This window comes from Sturnus vulgaris, chromosome 10 (genome assembly GCF_052056855.1).
Source record: "Sturnus vulgaris isolate bStuVul1 chromosome 10, bStuVul1.hap1, whole genome shotgun sequence".
NCBI classification, from domain to species: domain Eukaryota; kingdom Metazoa; phylum Chordata; class Aves; order Passeriformes; family Sturnidae; genus Sturnus; species Sturnus vulgaris.
In genome coordinates, this window is record NC_142252.1 from 1,104,378 (window position 1) to 1,125,282 (window position 20,905).

General features: G+C 41.7%; 1 protein-coding gene across 2 annotated transcripts in view; it reads left to right on the plus strand.

Moving 5' to 3' along the window:
• The window catches only part of PIK3CB (phosphatidylinositol-4,5-bisphosphate 3-kinase catalytic subunit beta), a 68,623-nt gene extending 50,366 nt beyond the window's left edge, over positions 1-18,257 (plus strand). For both annotated transcript variants that reach the window (XM_014870262.2, XM_014870264.2), the window contains exons 14-24: positions 2,200-2,321; positions 3,208-3,351; positions 4,331-4,430; positions 6,623-6,801; positions 7,453-7,562; positions 7,867-7,945; positions 13,318-13,485; positions 13,904-14,027; positions 15,066-15,211; positions 16,005-16,137; positions 16,612-18,257. In XM_014870262.2, coding sequence (XP_014725748.1) covers positions 2,200-2,321; positions 3,208-3,351; positions 4,331-4,430; positions 6,623-6,801; positions 7,453-7,562; positions 7,867-7,945; positions 13,318-13,485; positions 13,904-14,027; positions 15,066-15,211; positions 16,005-16,137; positions 16,612-16,749 — 1,443 coding nt within the window. In that variant the 3' untranslated portion in view covers positions 16,750-18,257. The remainder of the gene's footprint in view (positions 1-2,199; positions 2,322-3,207; positions 3,352-4,330; positions 4,431-6,622; positions 6,802-7,452; positions 7,563-7,866; positions 7,946-13,317; positions 13,486-13,903; positions 14,028-15,065; positions 15,212-16,004; positions 16,138-16,611) is intronic.
• Positions 18,258-20,905: the final 2,648 nt, after the last annotated feature.

Below are 20,905 nucleotides of genomic sequence, written 5' to 3' on the forward strand. Positions count from 1 at the left end.
GTCAAGTAGCTTTCCTGAATTATTTACCATTATTTACCAAGCCCTCATTGGATTTGCAGGATTTTAGTAGAATGGTTGCACAGAAGGAATTGCCCTTACTGCTGCCATAACCTCCCTGCTCAGCAGAGTAGTGGGGTGGCAGAACTTGTTAGGAGAATTCACAGGCAATATTTATTCTCACAGCAAAATGAAAAAAAAAAAAATTAAAAATCCACTTGCTTTCAGTGAAGTGACACCATCATTAATGACAAGGAGAAAAAGGACAACTGAAATACTTGAAATAAGTGGAATAAAAGTACTGGCCTGTACTTAATTGTATTGTCTCATATATCTTGTTAGGGAAGAAATGGTGGTTATTCCTTTATAGAAGAAAATACTGATACACCAAGGTCAAATTCGAGCTTTGTGTGAAACATGCATTGTTCATTCTCATAGTAACCACCTGTGAAAAGAATCCAGCAAAGTGAGGAGCTCTGTCTTTTCAAATCATCTTCCCAGTAAATGTACACGCTGTGGACCATGACTTTCACTGCCTGATATATGAGGCATGTGGGGCCACTTGAGCTCATCTTTTCAGACTATTTCAGGTTCTCCATTTCAATCATTCAGTATTAATAAATACCTATATTTTTGCTGCTTCTGCACCTGATTTACAGTAGATAGTGTAGCAATTGTGGTAGTTTTGTTTTGGAATCTGTGACTGTCTGACAAGCAGAGCTGCTGTTTGCATTTTCAGTGTCTGCATTAAATATGTGATCAGGGTTAGTATTTCCTGCAGTTTCACTGCCACTGTTCCTGCTATGGAAATGTTGGTGGCTGCAGTCCTTGACACCAGGATTGGCATCATTGACTGAGCCTTGCTGGGTCAGTAGATTTTGGAGTGGATTTTTCTGTGAGAATGTGACACCTGTGTTTAAAACACCTTTAGTTTTACTTTATATTATTATGACTTGTATATAGGTATATGTTATTATATATGTATATATTATTATGAATTACATACCTGTATTTGCCTTTGGGAACAGTTGAGCTGATCCTTTCCTCCACTGCTGGAGTTGCAGCACAGCCCTGGCTTTGGGCTGTCATTCATGCCCATTTCTTGCCTTCTGGATTTCACAAAAATGACTCAATTCAGAACCTGCCCCCAGGATGTATAATTGGTGTTATGAACATGCCTATGTGGGCTGAGAATGTGAACTCATGTTTGTCAAACTGGAACTGGAAGCAGGAGTTGATGTGTGACAGTAGAAAGGTTTTTCACTGCTGTAAAGTCATTATGAAATCAGGAGAAAAAAAAGATCTTAATTATTCAGATTTTATAAGTTGCTATTGAAATATGAAATAACCTGTGTTATCTAATTTGTAGGGAATGGTATTATTATCATGACTTGTTCCTACAGAAAGAAACATCCTATGCTGTTGATACACTGCATTTGTACTAATATGCATTTATATTAATGTGTGTTAAAGTGTTTATTCATATTTATAATGCACTGTTTCAGTGCTGCAGCTCTATACACATTGCTCTCAGCGGGTAGCTGTGAGCTTCATAACAATGCAAGAAAATAATTTTATCATTTTTGTGAGACCTCTAAATGTTGTTCTTTTTGGTAGTCCAAAATTATACATCACTGCATTCTGTAATTTTTTTCCAGCACGTTATTGTCATTATTCTAGGGATTCTTTATTTGTTTTGCTATCTAACCTGATTGTTTTAAAAATTTTTTTTTCAATTTAAGCTCATTACTATTCACAGTGAATGTGCAAAAAGGCTCCATCAGCTGAGGTGGACAAATATTTTTGGTAAAGAAAGCTCTCTATCAAGAAAAACCCTTTTTTTTTATCCTTGGTAGAAAACTTTCACTGTTACCAAAATGGTTGTATATTTATAAGAGCACTTACAAAACATCTTATTTTTATTGAATGTCTGTTCAAACTGTGCATATCTGGGGTTACCTAATTTTTGTTTACTGTGCATTGTGTCTGCATGTGAAGAAACAGGTTTTTCAGCCTAAAAATAGTCTACATCACTTTAAAGAGTGAGAAACTTAATCAGAAGTGAGCCCAATTCCCCCAAATTATTTCTCTCCTTTCTACCCACCCCCCATGGCCACTGGTCCCCCTCTTCTGTTCATTTGAGTGCCTTTGTGGACATGAGACCCTCCTGTGTCCTTACCTGTCCCCTTTTCTCTGGAACAGCTTCAGGCCCTCCTGCAGATCTGGCCCAAGCTGCTGCCCAGGGAGGCTTTGGAGCTGCTGGATTTCAATTACCCCGACCAGTACGTCAGGGAATATGCAGTGGGCTGTTTGAGGCAGATGAGGTAGGTGAGGGTTTCTGGGGTGCCACACTTCGTCCTGTTTGTTCACAGGATCAACCAAGCCCAAAGGAAGGAGTGAACATGCTGCCTGCCATGAATAGGTGGCCAAATGAAGCAGTCTGATTTCTGGGTAGGCTCACTGGCAGCTAAATAAAACCACCTTATTCTGATACCTTGCAGAAAATTATGATTATTTTCTGTGTTGCAAGGAGAACCAGTGCACCTTTGTCCCAGAGAGGACTGGGTGTTCATCCCTTTCTTGGGTGAAGGAGAGCAAGAAACTCTGAGAGAAACGTTTTCATAACAAAGGGAGAACTATTCCTGGAGTCAAATACTGTAACACCTGGCACCCAGCCACCTCCACTCTGGCTGTACCATTTAATAGGAATGTGAGCTGCAGCATGTAATAAATAATGAGAGAATTACTGATTTGGTTTTGATTCACAGGAGCCTTCATTCTCTGCAGTTCTTCCCTTACTGCATTTCATTTGCTCTCCACTGTAACCCAGGGCAGGACTTGTGTAACATTATCATTACTGCACATTTCCTGTCCTTGAATTCTGAATTCTCTGTGGTGAATAGTTTAGTGATTAATTTTTAATGGTCAAGGGTAGTCTTTAGGGGTAAAAAAAATAAATCATTTTTACTTCCTTCAAATACAAACAAGGAATTTGGCTGCTGGGCTATCCTAAGAATGCATCTGGAATTGTTTCATCTGGAAGTTGCACTAAGTTGTGTGTTGTCTTCTCTGTGTGATGGAAAAATTGGAAGACACTCTTGGTATTGAGCCAAATCCTGTCACTATTGGGTTGTCTCATACATCTGAATTTCTGGAGTATCACTAATCTAGCTACTCTCTTACTAACTGCTTTTATGTACCTCATTCTAGTGATGAAGAGCTCTCTCAGTATCTTCTCCAACTTGTGCAAGTCCTGAAGTATGAGCCCTTTCTGGATTGTGCACTCTCCAGGTTTCTCCTGGAAAGAGCACTTGGCAACAGGAGAATAGGACAGATGTTGTTCTGGCACCTGAGGTAGGAGATTTGCCTTTCATCTTTCTGAAACTATTGAGCTTGATTGGACTTTCAAATATGATTTCTTGAGAGTTTTTCTAAATGAGCCATTATCATAGTGCCCCACAACTCCCCTTTGTTTCTTTATCTTTGGCATCTATAGATCAGACCTCTCATTAAAAATAAATTAGAGTGGTGTGTAATCTGCCCTTGGATAAAAGTATTCCAAACTGCATTCAGCTCTTACTACCTGATGAGTTAGGTTTGTAAATATCCCTAGTGTTTGTTTTGGCTGTGAGTGCAGTAAAAGTGCAATATTTATACCCCACAGTTGAGAAAAAAATTTATTGTTGCAAATCTGACAGAAAATAAAAGCTGTTCTGTGTGTTCTTACTACTTTTGATGAACAGTTTCATGAATGGCAGGAGCCTTGCAGAATGAACTGGAATAGATTGAAGATTGATTCTCTCTTTAGAACAAAATTATTTTTAATATTTCTAGCTAAAAAGAGAAGTGTTACATGAAAATGTTTTGGAGGATTCTTGGCTCTGATACAAAGTTCAGCGGTTTGTTTCAAAGTGTTCTTCAGGCAAATTGGGCTTTTCCCTTACAAAGGTTGGAGAAAGTGTGGTTTAAAGTCAGCCCTGCAGTGACTTCTCAGTGCTGCTCTGAATAAAAGAAGGTCCCGAGGCAGGTATGGAGTCACCACCTCTGGGGATGGACACTGCTGTCCCCAGAGCAGTCCTGGGCCTGGGCACAAGGATCCCCTGTGCAAACCGGCCTGTTCTCATCATCTCCACTGAGGCCTTCTAGCATTTCCTAAGAGATCTGCCTTGTTGTTTCAGCTACGTGACCATGAGCTGTTCTAATGTTTGATGTGACCATGAGGTGTTTTAATGCTTGTTTTGGGGGGTTTTGTGTTGGTTTTGGGTTTTGGAATGGCTGGAATGATGCAGTTGGGTGAGTGCTGTGGTGTGATGAGCAGCTTTTCCCCTTGCAGGTCGGAGGTTCACATCCCCGCCGTGTCGGTGCAGTTCGGTTTGATACTGGAGGCTTATTGCAGGGGCAGCGTGGCTCATATGAAGGTGCTGGCTAAACAGGTATGGCCTTCCCTTCCCTTTCCTGTCACCCTGACCTGTCCAAGCCTGGCTCTGCCATCCTTATTCCATTGCTGGGGTGGGTATTGGCTGCCTTGACAGATGTGCAGTGCGGAGGAGAAGGAGGCGTGAGTGACACAGGCAGTTAAAAGCGCTGTGAGTGATGGAGCAGCCCCCGTGGCAGCCGGGGCTGTGGGGCCTCAGGGAGCTGTTTTACACTGCTCTAAAACCTGGGAGACACCTTCTGCACTGTCTGTGTATTCTGGACACAACAGAGACTCTCTGGATTAACTGAAGAAGGGCTTCTGTTCATTTCAAGTTTTACATTTCCAGTTTTACCCTCTCTATAAGGGTAGCTTGTTCTAAATTTTACCTAGATTACTCCAGGACTACTTCCTGCAGCTTTGGCTTTTGTTAAAAGGTATTGCAAATCACCCAAAGGCTCATTGTAGCGTTAATATAGGTCTGTCCTTCACACACACACACAGAAAGAGAGCAAAGGGGAGATGTGTTTGCTTTTAAGTACCCTAATAAGCACGAGAGGTTTGCTTTTGAAAGCACTACTAATTGTATCAGCAGATCATTAAGACACAGTCCAAATCATGTTTGAAGTCTCTAATGCAGTTTTAGTGAGTTAATTTAGACTATGATCTTAAAATTATTTGAAATATAGTCTCTCTTTGCAGTTAAAGTATTTACTCTATCAGGCCACAGAGATTCTCTCAGTGGATGAGTAACTGATGGTGGTGTTTGTGTGCATTGAAATTGCTTTGGGAGCATGTGGGATGTTCTGTTGTGTTCCTTATTGCTGCAGCTCACAGGACATGGAAAAGACCATCTTTTCCATGTGTGCTTGTTAGCATTGTCAAAATCATGAAAAGAGTAGGTGATGAAATGCTTTAAGTAATAGACATAAGGTCAGTAAAGTTTTTGTGCACTTTACAGGAAGCAAATGTCAGTACAATCAAAGAAGGGGCAAAAAAATTCCCAACTGTGCAAACACGGAAGAAATTCAAAGTAGAAATACTTCAAAAAGTTCCTGTTTGTACAACACAGGTTCCATTTTGTTCCCTTGTCACTGATGTTTGTACAGCTCCTAGAATAGTGGAAAAGCAGAGCACTTTTGGTTTTGACAGATGGCTGACCTGGCAGCTCTCCACTGCCCAGTTTTATAATCAAACTCCATACAATTTCCACAGCATCCTGCCTGGCAGGGTTCAGGCTGTGGGAGGGGTGAGTTTTGACTCAGCACCTTCTAAGTCAGGCTGAAGCTTCCTTGTATAGAAAAGAGCTTTCATAATTGTTACATTGCTGCTGTTTGCTAGAGAATCTGTGTATTGCTCAGCACCTTACTGCTGCAATCAGCCAATTGTTAGAAGAATTATTTGGTCAAAAAGTTGCTTAAGTGTAGAAGTTGTATTTGCTGTATGTGCAATCTAGGTTTGTCAAAGGGCTTTGCTCTGTCAGTGTTAGACGTTTACATGTTTCCTTAGGGATTTTGGAACAGTAAAAAATTTTGCAAAACAGAAGGGGGAAGAGGAGTTAAACCCACCTGTATTATTGCAAATAATTGCCTTGATTTTTATACATTTCTAAGGTAAAAACTTTGCTGAATTGAGATGCTCTGATTTCAAACACCTGAGCTAATTAAAGCTTTTGTGTTCTGCCTGACTTCAGCAGGATTTTAATGACACACATTTAAGACTTTGCTCTGTGAAAATTGTCTGCAAGTGGTCACGTGGCTGTGCCTTGTTGGATGCAACTTAATGTGAACAATCTCAAGTAATGTCTCAGTTTGTTAAGAGTATGAAATAATCAGTATTTCTGTTACTTCAGTATGCCTAGGGGCACCTATGTTATGTGCTTTGTTGAAACAGGGAACTAAAAATTGCACTTTGGAGAAGGAATTTGTGTTAATGTGTCATGCATTAAAATGCCTCATTCATTTTTTTGGAAATGTTAAGTCATGCTTTTAAAAGTGACTCAATGCTTAGGAGCTTTCATCTCATCAGTGTCTCTGTTAATTATGAAAATTATATTTCTGAAACATGAGTGACTTAATTTCTGTCCGTTATTTCCATTTTTTAAAAGATGTAGAGTTACTTAATACTCAGTTTTGTTGTGAAATGGGATTTCACATTATGTTAGATCTCAAATCAGAGCAATAACTCTTAATGATAAAACATCTCTTTCAGGTGGAAGCCCTCAATAAAATGAAGACTTTAAATAGTCTAATTAAGCTGAATGCCATGAAGCAAAGCAAAGCAAAAGGCAAAGATGCAATGCATACGTGTTTGAAACAAAATGCTTACAGAGAAGCACTTTCTGACCTCCAGTCTCCTCTGAATCCTTCTGTTATACTCTCAGAACTGCAGTAAGTAAAGAATGAGCACAATTTCGCTGTAGCTTTGCATGGAAACAGCAGAGCAGGAACACATTTGTGTCTGAACTTCCTCTGGCTGCATTGTTCAGCGTGTGCTGCCACAGGGAACTTCTCCTATAGTGACAGCAGCTCTGCTGGGCATCTTCTGAGGTTAAGCTATCAGTTAAAAATTAGAAGATTTTTGGGATCCACCATGAACTTAATACTGTCTTAGTTAATGCATTGCCATGGCTAAATGTATTTAAATGAAAACCTAAAAGTGAATTTGACTTTATTCCTGGCTCCTGTTTTCAACAATAAGTACAAAGGCCACTAAAACTTTTCATGGCACTTAAATGTAAAGTCTAAAAATTGATGGGAAAGGATATAAAGAAAACAATTTTCTCTGAAAATGAGGGTGTTTGATTTAAGGAGTAGAGATACATTCACCAGTCAGTATCAAATACATTCCATATGTAGCAAATGTGTTCATAGCTTGGTGAGTGCTTGCTGAGTGGCATAGCAGCAGAATGAAAGCAGAGAGAGCATTTAAGAACTTCCAGGCTGGAAGTCTGCTTATTCTCTTATGTTCTGAGCAATGTTTAGATCTTTTCAGGTGAATTACTCCTATTTGACTAAAACTTCTATCATGCTTTCTTCTAGTGTTGAGAAGTGTAGATATATGGATTCTAAAATGAAGCCTCTCTGGATAGTGTACAACAACAAAATGTTTGGAGGAGATCTTGTAGGGATCATCTTCAAAAATGGTGATGGTAAGGAATGCTAGAAACTTTCATTTTTTCCTTTTCCTTCTTCATTGGTATGTTTGCACTCGAGCTGTATTATTCTGTATTGCCATAATGTAAATATGGATTATTCTGACATTAGTGAACAAATTAAGCATCTTCTGACTGAGTTTTGAAGCACAGACACTGCCAGTCAGGACAATGTAATTATGATTAATGCCACTTTAACCCTTAGTCTGGGTGAGTATTTTTAGATCCCTTTCTCTGAAGGCCTTGGAAACTTGAGGAAGTTAGTGAGGAACTGAAGCAGTGGTGTCACCTTTGGTTGCAGATCTCCGGCAGGACATGTTGACACTCCAGATTCTGCGCTTGATGGACATTCTGTGGAAAGAGGCCGGCCTGGATCTCCGGTAAGGATCTTCCCAGGGCTGGTTTGTTTGGATGGAGGGTCTGCTTTTAGAGATAAAGCTTTCCTGTTTTTAGCACCTTCCCCACTGTCCTCTCTCTGTGCATCTGTCGGGGTACCCAGAGGTTTCAGCTGTCACGGCCAAGGTGAGAGCGTTGCCTCCTCTCCTTCCTGCTGTGAGCAGAGCTCTCATTGCTGCTCACAGCCACGGGGAACATCTGCAACTCTGGAGTCACTTCTCTTGTTGGCAAAACACTGCTTGGATGCCAGAATGCATTTTTCTGACCAGAAATACCTTTGTATCTTCCAAAGTCTCTTGCAAAGCAGCTTTCTTACTTTCGTATGCTTGATAAGGTAAACAGGACTTCTTTGAACAAATATTGGAGTATTCCTAAGAGCAGCAGTATGTGTCATTGTTACCACACAACCCTCTAGTACAAGGGAAACTTTCCCACCCAAATTTATGAACCAGTTTGAGGTAATATAATTCACAAATTCGGTTGCACTTTAGGAAAGTAGTCCTAAAGAAGGTACTGGATATCACATTATTAGACACTGTTTTTAGCCATAAATTAAATTTTGTATGTCTGTGCAAAGGCTGTAATCCTCTGTTTAAGTGTTGTTTACAAGTCTAGAAATACTTATATTTAAGTATTGCCTGAAATACTTCATTTAGATTCTTGGAGCTCTTTTCATGAACATTTTTATGGTTCAAATATAGTAGTGGGAGCTACTACATAAGGCACGTAACATCAGCATGGGTAAGTTAAATTACCAACTTGTTATTTAGAATGCTTAAGGAAGGTGGGAATGTGAATTACAGATTGTTTCTGGGAAGGTACATTTGTGATGAGATGGTTGATTGTGTGTGAAGTTGAACACTGATTTGAGGGAGCCTTAGGTCATTTATGTCATTATAAATTGACTGGGAGGAAGCTGATCCAGCATTTGGGGGCAAGGACAGCTGTGGAATCCCAGATGAGGCATTCCTCAGTAGCTGCCTTCCCAGAAGCTGTTTGTGGTTCCAGCTTAGGCCACACACCGTGCCTAGCAAACAGGAATAGTGATTAGAGACCTCAAATATGCTTTTCCTGACTAAGGCTTTTTTTTTTTTTTTAAATGCAACAAAGGAAAACCAAAAAGTAGCTCTGATGTCCAAGATTTTTCTTAAAACTCTGTGAAGAAAAAAAAGTAGAAAGGGGAAGTTCCTAGTGAGAATTGAAGTTCTATATTTGGCCTCTTCAATTTGTTTGCTTAACTGGGAGCATCTTCCTTCCATTCATCCTGTCATAGTTACCATTACGAAATAAAATCCTGGGATTGAGGCAGGGTTATAGTTCAGTGTCTGTCCAAGAGATTAATCAGGCACTTGCCAAGAGAAGGCTCTGACATGACCTTCCTTGGGAACAGAATTGGCCAAAACACACTCAGAGCACCCAGAGCCTGAGGGCACAGCCATGAGGGTGAGGCTTTGGCATCTCTGTGCTTACAGCCTGCATCTCTCTCAAGGAGAGATGACTCCAGAATCTATGAGCCAGCAGTGGAGGAGATGAGCTCTTTGCCATGTTCATGAGTCAGGACTCAGGGGTTACATTTTGCCTGGGTGAGAGGCATGGTCTCAGCTGAAAAAGTAGTGTCAAAGAGCTGCTTTCCTAAAAAATACCATGTCATATGCCCATACTAATGAGTGCAGTCTTTGCTTCTTGCCCTGTATCATCCTTAGTTTCCCTGAGGTTATTTCCATTTGTGGATTCACAATGGAATTTGCACTTTTCAATTTTTTTCCACTGTGGAGAGTCTGGTAACTCCATCCAAGTAAAAGCAGGGCTTCTCACTCATGCCAGCAGTGTCAGAGCAGCTCTTGCTGCCACCTCTATCCATCAGTCATGTTTTGCCACAAGCAGATTGTCCAACTTCCATGAGGCATGGAGCAAATGGCAGCCAGTGCACCACTGAGCTGGGGACAGGATTAATTCCCTTCTAATTGCACCACAATCCACTCAGTTCTCTAGCAGTGATTGAAAATGAAACCTTAGCTCAGTCTGTGTCTAAAGCCAGCACGATATTCCTGGTGGGATTTCTCAGCTCTAGAGAGGAATACCAAATATATGTTGATTTTGAGAGCTGAAGGAGGAGAAATACTTCCTTATTTAACTGCCAACTAATTTGTCTCGTGGGTGACAAACAGGGCAGGGGGTGTATCAGAGGGGACACTTGTGTGCAGGAGGATGGCACCATGTGCTCCTGCAGGTCCTTCATCCTGTGCATGTGCACAGTGAGGAAAGCCTGGGATGTAGGATGGATCTGCTTTCCAGAACAGGACCAGCACCCAGATAAACACTTAGAGGAGTCTGCCTTGGATCAGTTCACCTCAAACATCATCCAAGCTGCAGAGAGAAATGAACCAAGCAAAAAGTACATTTTTTAGTTAATCCCCACACCTTAATTTCTAAAACAATTTTGCACCTGAACACTGAGCAGGAAATAGATAGCCTATTACAATACATGTCACAGCAGAGGAGCACAACATCTGTCTTCCCAGGGATGCTGTGGGGTCTGTGGTGCTGCACCTCTCAGGAAAATCCTTGTGTCTGAAAGTGTTTGAGCTGCTTTACCTCTGTTAGAGCATCAAAGTTGTGTCAGTGGAGAAACAAATAAAATAACAGCAATGGAAAACCATGAATTTGAGGAGTTTGATCTATGCCACATTGTCATAAAAGTATTTAATACTTGGTTACTTTTGGACCAGATGCAGGACATTCTCCAAAATGCCTTTTTGTTTCAGTTTTGCCTCTCCATAGTAGGTTTTCATTTTCGTGTGTAAAGTTTTCCCTTACATGTGTGAGATCTGAGATTACATGGCTGTGTATGAGTGAAATCAGAGTTCACACACATACTGAAAAATGTATTTGTTACAACTCTTAAGCATGCCATCATTTTTAAACTATTTGACCTGAAGTTACAAGAGAATATGTTGATAAATCCCCGATATTTCATGTGTTTGGAAGGGCACTGCTTTGTGAATTAAACACTTGAAATAAACTACAGTTTTAAATGAGTGAAGAGAATTTTCTGTCCTACCCAGGATTTCAGTATTGATCTGTCCATGGCTTTTGCTGTCTTTAAAAAGCAGGGGGCATATCCTGCTGACAGATGCTGAAGTCAGAAAGGCCAGGATGAGATGGAAAGGGCCCAGAGGATTTGTCCCTAACTTGACTCCTGTCAAACTGTCTCTCTGACAAGGATGTTTTTTCCTGCAGTTGTAAGCACACAGCCCTCCAGGGGCTGGAGGCTTTCATCATTGCTGGCTTTTGAAGGGGAAGTTGTTGGCCGTGTGCCCGCTTCAGCTGCGAGCGGGGTGGGTTGCAGTGCCATGGAAGGAGGCCAGCGTGCACTTTAACCTGGCCAGCTTTGGCTCCCAGTTGTGGAGTGGTGATAAGGATGGGCAGAGCTTCCCTGCACCCAGGGGCAATCCCAGCCACCCTTCTGCTCCTGGAGAGCCACTGCTCCTGGGCCTGGGCAGGGCTCCCAATAGAAATGGGAAGAACGTTCCAAGCCTGCACTTCTGCTGTTGTTTTGAAGTTGAGTGCTCTTGAAATACCCTGTAGAATCTGGTTTGCAGTGCACTTGGCTGCCAGCAGGGAAGATTCCCAGCCTATATCGTTACGGCTTCTGATGCCTTAGGATTTTAGCTTTTATATTTTTCAAATCCTATACGTTGGTGTATAAGTCTAAAACTCCATGTAGAGTGTGAGTTACTGTCTTCACATTTTGATCAGACAAAACAATTCCTCTAGGCCTGAGAGCCAAGGACACCCTGCAGCCTCAGGCCCCAAAAAGCATAAACAAAAGTGAATTGGGAGGAGCAAACTGGGGGTAAATGACTTCATTACCTGGAGCTGTAATTGGAGAATTAAACCCTGATATGTAAATGGACCAAACTTATATCTGTCTGAAAAACTCAGCCCATTGTCCATTTTGGGTGTGGCCTCTGAGACTTCTGACTGCCCCAGGTGTATCTATTGAAGGCTTTTAATACATACCCACTTTATTCTCTTAACTTTGTCTAGCCTCTGTTCTAGGGAGCCACCCCAAGGCATGACTACTTGCACCACTTCAGTTGTTTTATCCTTTTGGTGGAGAAACTGCTCAGTTCCCTGATAGCTATAAGGCAAAAAAGCTGTATTTAATTTTGTCAGGAATTTTATTTATTTTTCTTCCATGGCTTGGGATAATATGCTGTGTCAGTTAAGAGATGTGGTTATGCTTTGTAGCAATCAAACTTAATATCTTATATTAAACTTTATATGTATATATATAATTATATAGTTTTATATAAAAATACTAATGACAGCTTCACCAGCAGTATTTTTTCTTTATGTATAGATATATATATGTATGTCTGAAGACACACACATCAATATTAATATGTCCTGCAGTTGTTTTATGTAGCTCTGTAAGTCGGTGAGTGCTGGTCTATACCTTGTGTGCTGTAGTGCAGATTTTTATTGATATCCATTCTCTTACCCATGGACCATGACCACAATTGAGATAATATTCTTGGCCTGAGCTGCCTGGCACAAGAGCAGACACCTCAATTTGTGATGTATTGCCTTTGAAAAGTGTACTTGAAGTTTCCATTGCACGTGCAGAGCTCCCATCTCATGGGATGTTCCCATTCTGTTCAGCTTTTTAAGCATCTGGAGGGAGGAAATGTATTGGAAAAAACTCCACTCATCTATTTACACACATCTCTCTTTGATTTCCATCTTTACTGTGTGTCCTAATGCATTGACATGGTAAGAGGTATTTTCACTGGTCACAGTGTGTGAATGCACAGGTGTGTTCTGAGATACCAAGCCAGTTAAGAGATGTATTCCTGTTTGCCATTGGGTTTCTATGCTTCAGTTTAGTAGGAGCTGGAAAACATTCTTTATGTTAATATTTAGAAGGATTTCTAGCATTTTCCTTTGAAGTAGAAAGAAGGTGGAAAAGCATAAGTTCCTCTTCTACATTTCCAGCAATAATTTATGGGGAATGAACTGAGGCAGGTCAGGGACTGTCTGGGTAGGAATTCACAAATGCAGGCACAGGGCTCCCTCTGTGGCAAGTCCTGGGGAGTTACAAGAAACTGGGTTCCAGTAAAAAGGAAAAATTAGGCTTTTTAAAATGTCTCTCTTTTTTGCATCTAGGTACATAATAGGAAAAATTAACATTTTAAATGTATTGCTGGTCTTTTACCTTTACAAGCAATTCCTGTATGTTAATCTTTGAGTTTACTGTTCAAATGAGTATTCAGCCATCTCCAAAAATTGAGTACACTAAAGGAACGCTTTGCTGTTTGAGGTTCTGACATGATTCTGTGTTTCCTTGCAGGATATTGCCCTATGGCTGTTTAGCCACTGGAGATCACTCTGGCCTCATTGAAGCTGTTTCTAGTTCAGAAACCATTGCTGACATTCAGTTAAACAGCAGCAATGTTGCTGCAGCTGCTGCCTTCAACAAGGATGCACTCTTGAACTGGCTGAAGGAATACAATTTAGGGTAATTTCTGCACTTATTCTCTCAGCTGTAGTATAAGCTACAAAATTCCTCTGAAGTTTCTCTTTCAGAGTTGAGGAAGGTGTGGGTTCTTGCTAATTGTTTTTCTAGTGTGTCAAATTCTGCCTGAGATTCATGGTACCCTTGGCCTGGGTTTGCAGCATTTTGGCTGTGTGCTGTTGAGTAAGTTATATCAGATTTGGCAGCACAAACAAACCCAAGAAAACTACATGGGTCTCAAGCCTTGATGTTACCTTCCAGATTGCTTGTTCTCCATAGCTACCTTTGCAGTATTTTTTTTCTCAAGTAATTCTGGTTTTACAGCATCCTAGTGGGCTTCTGGTTTAAGCAAAAATCCTTTTTGAGGCCAAGGCATGAATTCCAATAGTGAGCACTAATAGCATTTTCTCTGTGGTTACAGGGAGGACTTGGATCGAGCCATTGAAGAATTTACTCTGTCTTGTGCTGGCTACTGTGTAGCTACATATGTACTGGGAATTGGTGACAGACACAGTGACAATATCATGGTCAGGAAAAACGGGCAGGTAAAAATCCCCTCTGTAGGCAGAATGCCTTTGGTGTCTTTGGTGTGCAAGAGTTCTCTGGAGAACTTGTAATTTCTTTAGTGCCTTGGTGAAAGGAAGGCCACACATCGTTAGAACTGATGTCTGTGGTTCACTGAGGGTTGGAGAGAGCTTCAAGGAAAGGAAAGGTAATGCTGGGGGAAGGACAGAGCAAAGCCTGGTCCATCATCAGTTCTGTATGGAGAGAGGCTCTTCTGCAGAGCTTTTACAGAACATCCAAGAGGCCTTTTAATGGTTCAGATTCATTGAATAAAAGTGGTCTTAGGGTATCTTGCAAAAGACCGCCCTTAAAAATCCATGAATTGCATTTTGGAGCAGTGTGGTTTCCCTGAAGTGAGTCTGCTGTGCAGGTCAGCCCTGCAAAAATGTTCAGTGTGGAACCCAGCAGCAGCACAATGCTGGGCACTCAGAACCTGGGGGAGCTCCTAGACATGTTCTTTCTTGATTATTACTCTGTAATGGAACTTGTCTGATTTCATTGAAATTATTCTGCCTGGAAAACCAGCAAGGGTTATAAAATTGAGAGTTTTGCAGACATTTGCAATATTCTTTTACGTTTGTACCTCCTGGAAGAAAGCTGGAGTGCCCTTATTCTCAATTCTGACATGGGGAGCTGCCACAGGGTCCTTCAGATTAACTCAGCTCTGCTCCCTTTGCCTCTGTCCTTGTGTGGGAAGGCCTTGGATGTGATGATGCTGAGCCTCGTGGGCTCATCCTTGGGCTCATTTTTGTCTCATACTGCCACCAAGATGTTTCGTGGCAGAAACAGCTTAAACCTGAGAGAATCTTTTGCTGCAGTGCTCACTCATAAGTGCATGGATGTTATTACTGACTTTAAATCTTGAAGTGTTTTAGAACCAAATACTCCCAAAGGGTTGAAACCACAGGTTTTAGAGAGTCACATTAGGAGTTAACTGTTCTTGATATCCTGTAGAGGTATAAGAAAAGGGCCATATTTCACTGGAGAAATAAATTTTCACTTTTTTTTCATTTTTTTAGCTCTTTCACATAGATTTTGGGCATATTCTTGGAAACTTTAAGTCCAAGTTTGGAATTAAAAGGGAACGGGTACCTTTCATACTCACCTATGACTTCATTCATGTTATTCAACAAGGAAAAACAGGGAACACTGAAAAATTTGGCCGGTAAGTGTTACTTGGATCTATTTGTAGTTGAGATGATAATTTTCAGCATACCAGAACCTACCTGGGGTTGGCTTGCTCATTTGCACTTGTGTGGAAGTGTGCCAACACACATTTACAGGACTATCTGCTGCTCTCCCTGTGCTGGAATGTCCACAGATTACATCAGAACCAGAAGCTGCACCTCTGCAGCTGCTTTTGATCTCCCACAGCAGGAGGAGGCAGGTTCTGCTGGGCTCAGCTCTGCCTGCAGCAGCTTTGGGCTCCAGGCAGAGCTTCTAGACTGTTGTTCAAGCACTGCCCTTAGGAAGAGGTTCCTTCCTGTCCATCAGGGCATGTTCATTGTGCTGCCCCATGCTGGCCTTGTTTGGATGCTTGGCCGTGAGGAGCCACGTGCTCGTGATCCACCAGCCCTGGCACCTGGTTCAGTTTTGACCACAAAAGGAATTAGAAATTACAGAGATTAGAGGGATTGCAATAGAGCCTTGGCTTTTCCACTCTAGCCCACACTGTAGGATAATCAGGGCATTTCACCTAACAAATTCTCAGGGAGGTGTGACCATGACCTCTGGCACTTTTGTTCTTTCTGAAGAGCAGCTGGTAGTATTTCATACTGAGGGCTCGCTGGGGAGACGTGGGACATGTTTGTGTGAATGACTGGAAGCTCTGCAGGCACCTCTGTCCTCTGTGTGCTGTGTTCCACGGTGTGTATTTGTCAGAGCAGATAACAGACTCTGCTGTAATGTCCATGTGTGTAATGTCCTGTTGTGCTCCTTGCCTTGCCCGGCTCGCACAGGTTCCGGCAGTACTGTGAGGAAGCCTACCTGATCCTGCGCAAGCACGGCAACCTATTTATTACCCTCTTTGCACTGATGCTGACTGCAGGGCTGCCAGAGCTCACCTCTGTCAAGGACATCCAGTATCTCAAGGTAAAGTAAGAGCTAAAGCTCGGCAGGACTCAGCATTTTTCCAGGCTGTGGTTTTTTGATTCCTAGATTAATACATTTTTGTTGTTTTCCATTTTTGTCAACATTTCCACACAGTCCTGGAAGTTTTCTTTTTCAGCTCTATGGAGCAAGGTCTGTAGTCAGTCCTAGTGCTCAAAGGATGAGTTCAGGATCCATGCATCTTAAATAGAGTCATCTCAGGGGTATTATGCATCTTGGCTCATGCACAAGCATATACCTGTAAAGGTGAAAATTACTTGCTTCATTCTCTTCCAGTTTTATCTTTAAACCCAGGAAGATGTATTACTTAAACCAACTGATGTATTGCTCAATAAGTACCAAGTGAAGAAGTGTCAAAGGAGAACAAAACACACTGTGGCTTGTGATCAAAGGTGAAGGAAGCTTGAACTGTGCTTTTTAAAATTCCTAACAGTCCTTGTTTCCCTGTTGCCTTAGGACTCCCTCGCCTTAGGGAAGAGTGAGGAAGAAGCACTAAAGCAGTTCAAGCAAAAGTTTGATGAAGCTCTGCGGGAAAGTTGGACTACTAAAGTGAACTGGATGGCTCACACTGTCAGAAAAGATTACAGGTCCTAGGAGCTCCTGGCATTTGCACTAAGCTGAAGGTTACCTTGATAAGTGTTTGTGAAGGGTTTCTGTCCTAAGGACCAACCAAACTTGAGGAAGTGCTGGGACAAGGCTCTGAGGCACAGGGTGGTTCCTGGGGAGCCCCACACTGGGTCAGCAGTTGGACTCTGGTCCTGATGGGTCCCTTCCAGCTTGGCACATTCTGTGATTCTGTGATGAACTGATCCATAACAAGAAAGGAAACGACAGCAAAAACAAATGGACTGAAATAATTCCTGAGTCTTTTGCACTCTGCTTCTGAATGCTTGATTCCAAGACTGTCTCTACAGTTAGTGAACATCGTGGATAATCAGTTCCTGCTGACTTTGCACGCTGAGAACTACTAGGCATTTTTAAAAATTCTTTGGTACTTTATGGAGATGTAAATATTTGTTTTTATACGTTAGGGTAATGTGCTCTAACATATCCTTGAGAGGTTTGAGGACCTCTGACAGAACTGTTCTTTGTTTGAAGTTAGGACTTGAAAAGTAAATTTTTTTTTAATATCCTAATCTGGCTAAAAAATGAGTGTATTGTGTATATTTTTCACATGACCTCTGCCCTACTGGCACAGATGCATTACTTCTACTGTAAATAGCAGCCATGGTATCACTGTACTGCAGGGACCTGCTTCATGTCTGTGCTGCTGCCTAAGGAAGGGTGGGTGTATGGAGGGTGGGGGAGACCTCTGACAGATGTGATGCAGCATCCAGATGTTCACGGTTGCACAATTTTGTTCCTCTGACTTAACACACAAAAGAAGCCCTTCAGAATGAGGAAGGTTAGGCCAATTCCAAACATGCCTGAGAATCTCTTGTTAGTTACAGTCTCCCTTCCACTCAGCCTCTGGGGCTTTGCCTTCAGCTCCCAGAGAGGCACAATTTGGTTTGATTCCAGCAAGAAGCTCCTTCCGGCCTTACACTGAAATCCTTATCTCAGATCAGTCCTTCCCTGCAAAATGTACTGACCTATGTAAGGGATGATTTCATTAAATATACTACACAAAGCGATTTTTAGAGCATACATACCAAAAACCTCAACCGGGTGGAGAAGAAGAGTTTATGGGAAAGGATCATTCCACAGAACACCACTGCAGTCACTGATGATCTCTCTGTATTTATTAAAAGCTTGCAGTAATGTTGCTTTACCAAGATATATATGTTGAAGATGGTTGCTGAAGAAACTGGAATTGTTTTAATTTATTTAGCGAGGTACCAGGCTTTAGGTGCTTAAATGGAGAGCAAATTCGTTACGTGCAATAGGGAACTGCTGGTTAACAGATGTAACAAATGTTCCTGAACATCAGCGAGAGAGGTTTAACTACTGCTTGTTCTCCAAGGAACACTGGTAGCTCTTGATTCTTCTGGACATTTGAAAGAGAATTAAACATATATATTTACTTTTTGACTAAACAGTTGTTCTGCATAGAAACGTTGGATGATATAGGAATTTAATTAAAGTTGGTTTTACTTTGTTGAGAGTGTTTTATTTTTGTTGGTTTGGGGGTTCCTTGTTTGTTTTAGAGGTTAAGAACTTACCTGGAGTCAGGGTGGGTTCTGTGCAGGGCATTGATCCTCTTGTCCTCACCCCATGGTGAGGCTTACCTATCTGGAAAGACTTCTGCTTTTAGAATATTCTAAAAGTAACAAGTGGGGTATGTGTGTGTTGTTTTTTTTTAATACAATATATTAGCATTTAAAGTGTGCTATATCCTTTTTTAAAAATTATTATTATTTCTATAACAGATGGCAGGAAAGTTAAACCCCGTTGCAGGTGACAGCTCTGAAAAAAGTAATCTCATCCTCAGGTAATTCACAGCATGTGAATTTGCATAAGGAGCTGTTCCTGGACACATTCCAAGAGCACTTGGACACCTCTGGTCTTGTTGAGGGACACATCAGCTTTCCCAGGGCTTTGAGATGAATTTGGTGGGTGCAGCTTGGCTGCCTGGGGCTGGTGTGCGTGCACTCTGCCAGGAGGGAGCACAGTGGCATCTTGATTTCCTTTATTTCCATAGCTCCGAGGGCAGCTGGGTTCCGTGTCCCAGCCCAGGACTCGAAGGGGTGGTTCAGGTTCAGGTGTGCCTCAGGCTCCCCTCTGCTCACCGCAGGTGAGAGCTGTGACCTCCAGCTGCAGGAACTCCTTCCCTGCCTCCAGCACCACCGGGGTACTGCACTGGGAAAGAGCTTTTGTGGGGGTTGAGGGGATTTTGGATGCAGGGTATAAAACGCAGGGTATAAAAGCACTTGAGATGGTGAGAAAACCCCATTCCCTCTGTTCCTTGAGGAATATTTAGAGGTAATTAGGAAATGCTGCTTCTGCTCAGTGTTTGTGTTAGTTAATAGCCCTTCAATGGCTGTGTTGTTTGCTTGTCTTTACCTTCTCTATGTTTACTCCTGGCAATCAATTAACAAGAATGGGGAAAGAAAATTAGAGCCGAGTTAAATGGTCTATTTTTGTGTTTGGCAAAGACAATGAAGCGTTTTCCTCCTGTGAATTGGTCTTCAAATAGGTGAGAAGTGATCCCATCTCCCAGAGATGCTTCCCAGGCTGACCTCTCAGGGCTGAACCCGGCAGGAAGCAGCATTTTCCAGGTCACCAAAGCTGGTTTTGTGATACCTTCATGTTCAGTTTTCAGCAGAGTCCTGGTTTGCTGAATTGCATTAGTAAATAGATCACCACTTTCCCTGATTTCATCATACTTGTTACAGCCTGTGGCATACAGGCTTTCATTCAGAAAACAAATAAATAGATAAATGAAGTGCTTTGTGAAAAGTCAAAGGAGAGACAGTGTCCTCCACTGTTTGTCATCCAAGAGAGGATTAGGTTTTGGCACATCAATCCATGGATCATTTCTGTACTTTCCTCCGAATATCCACCTCTACTACTTAATTGGTAAGTTAATTTGGGCTGATTTGGAACACAGTATTTTAGACCAGTTTCTGAATTCAGAAGTCATCAAATGGTTAGATTATAAAAAGATAATTTAAAGATTTTGTATTGAACCTTCAGTTCACGTGGTCTCATGTTAATTACCTTTCTTTGTATGTGTCCACTGGAAGAATGACTTTTCCTTCTCCAGGCCTTCATTGTATCTGGGAGAGGGGAAAGCTGGCCTGGGCTTTCAAACCACAGCTGAAATTGGGTATATGCAGCATGTAAATGATCTTTATTTGTTCTGGTTTATTACTGATTGCATGATTACTTGATGGGTTTGCTTTCTCCCTTGAATTATTTATTTTGTGACAAACAGTGACAACTACTGCTTATACACTCCTGCTTGTCCTGTGTTGGATTTCCAGGGAAAGAGCTGCCATGGATTTGCCCCTCAGCTATGGAGCTGCTTCCTTTCCCTCTCGTGCTTGTACTGGTTGTTTTGGCAGAGTGGTGTTGTTGGTTTTCAAGTCACTCACATTCCAGCAAATGCCTTGGACAGAGCACATTCCTGTATTTAATATAAAAGAGTCCAATATTCCTCTTTAATCTCCCAGAGCTATTGAAATCAGATAATTAAATAGTAGAGGCACTTAATAACTGATATGTCAAGCTATATCATAGCTCTATTCTGTAGGATGGTTTCAAGCCTAAATCTTTTAAATGTGTAATCAGTATTTCTATTACTACTCTTTATTACAATATTGCTATTCTATATTACAATATAGTGTAATTATGTGTCTGAGCCAGCTTTAAAATCTAAGCCTGAAATCCTCTGCTAAGATGTAATAATTTAAAAAATGACTTGTCTGGTATGACAGTCCAAGAGCTGAGGGAGCAGAGCTCTTCTGGTGCACAAGTGTCAGTAGGTGCTGCCATATGAGGGGACAGTGCCCTGGTGCTGCTGGGGCTCTGGGGATTTTGGAGACAGAAGGGCCTCACTGTGGGTGTGGCTGACGACAGAAAAGGCAGGCTCAGCTGAAGGTGTGGTTCTGTTGTCTGACCTCAGTGGCACACATTAACCGGGCTGAGGTAGGAACAGACCCAGCACCAAGCAGATCTCTGCAGCTGGGTTTGGTAGCCAGTGCAGGGAAGGTGCAGTAATTCACCAGCTGCTGAGAAAACAAGTACAAAACTGTTGGTGCTGCCTCGGTGCATAACAAAAACTCTCCCCAAACATAACCATGGCTGC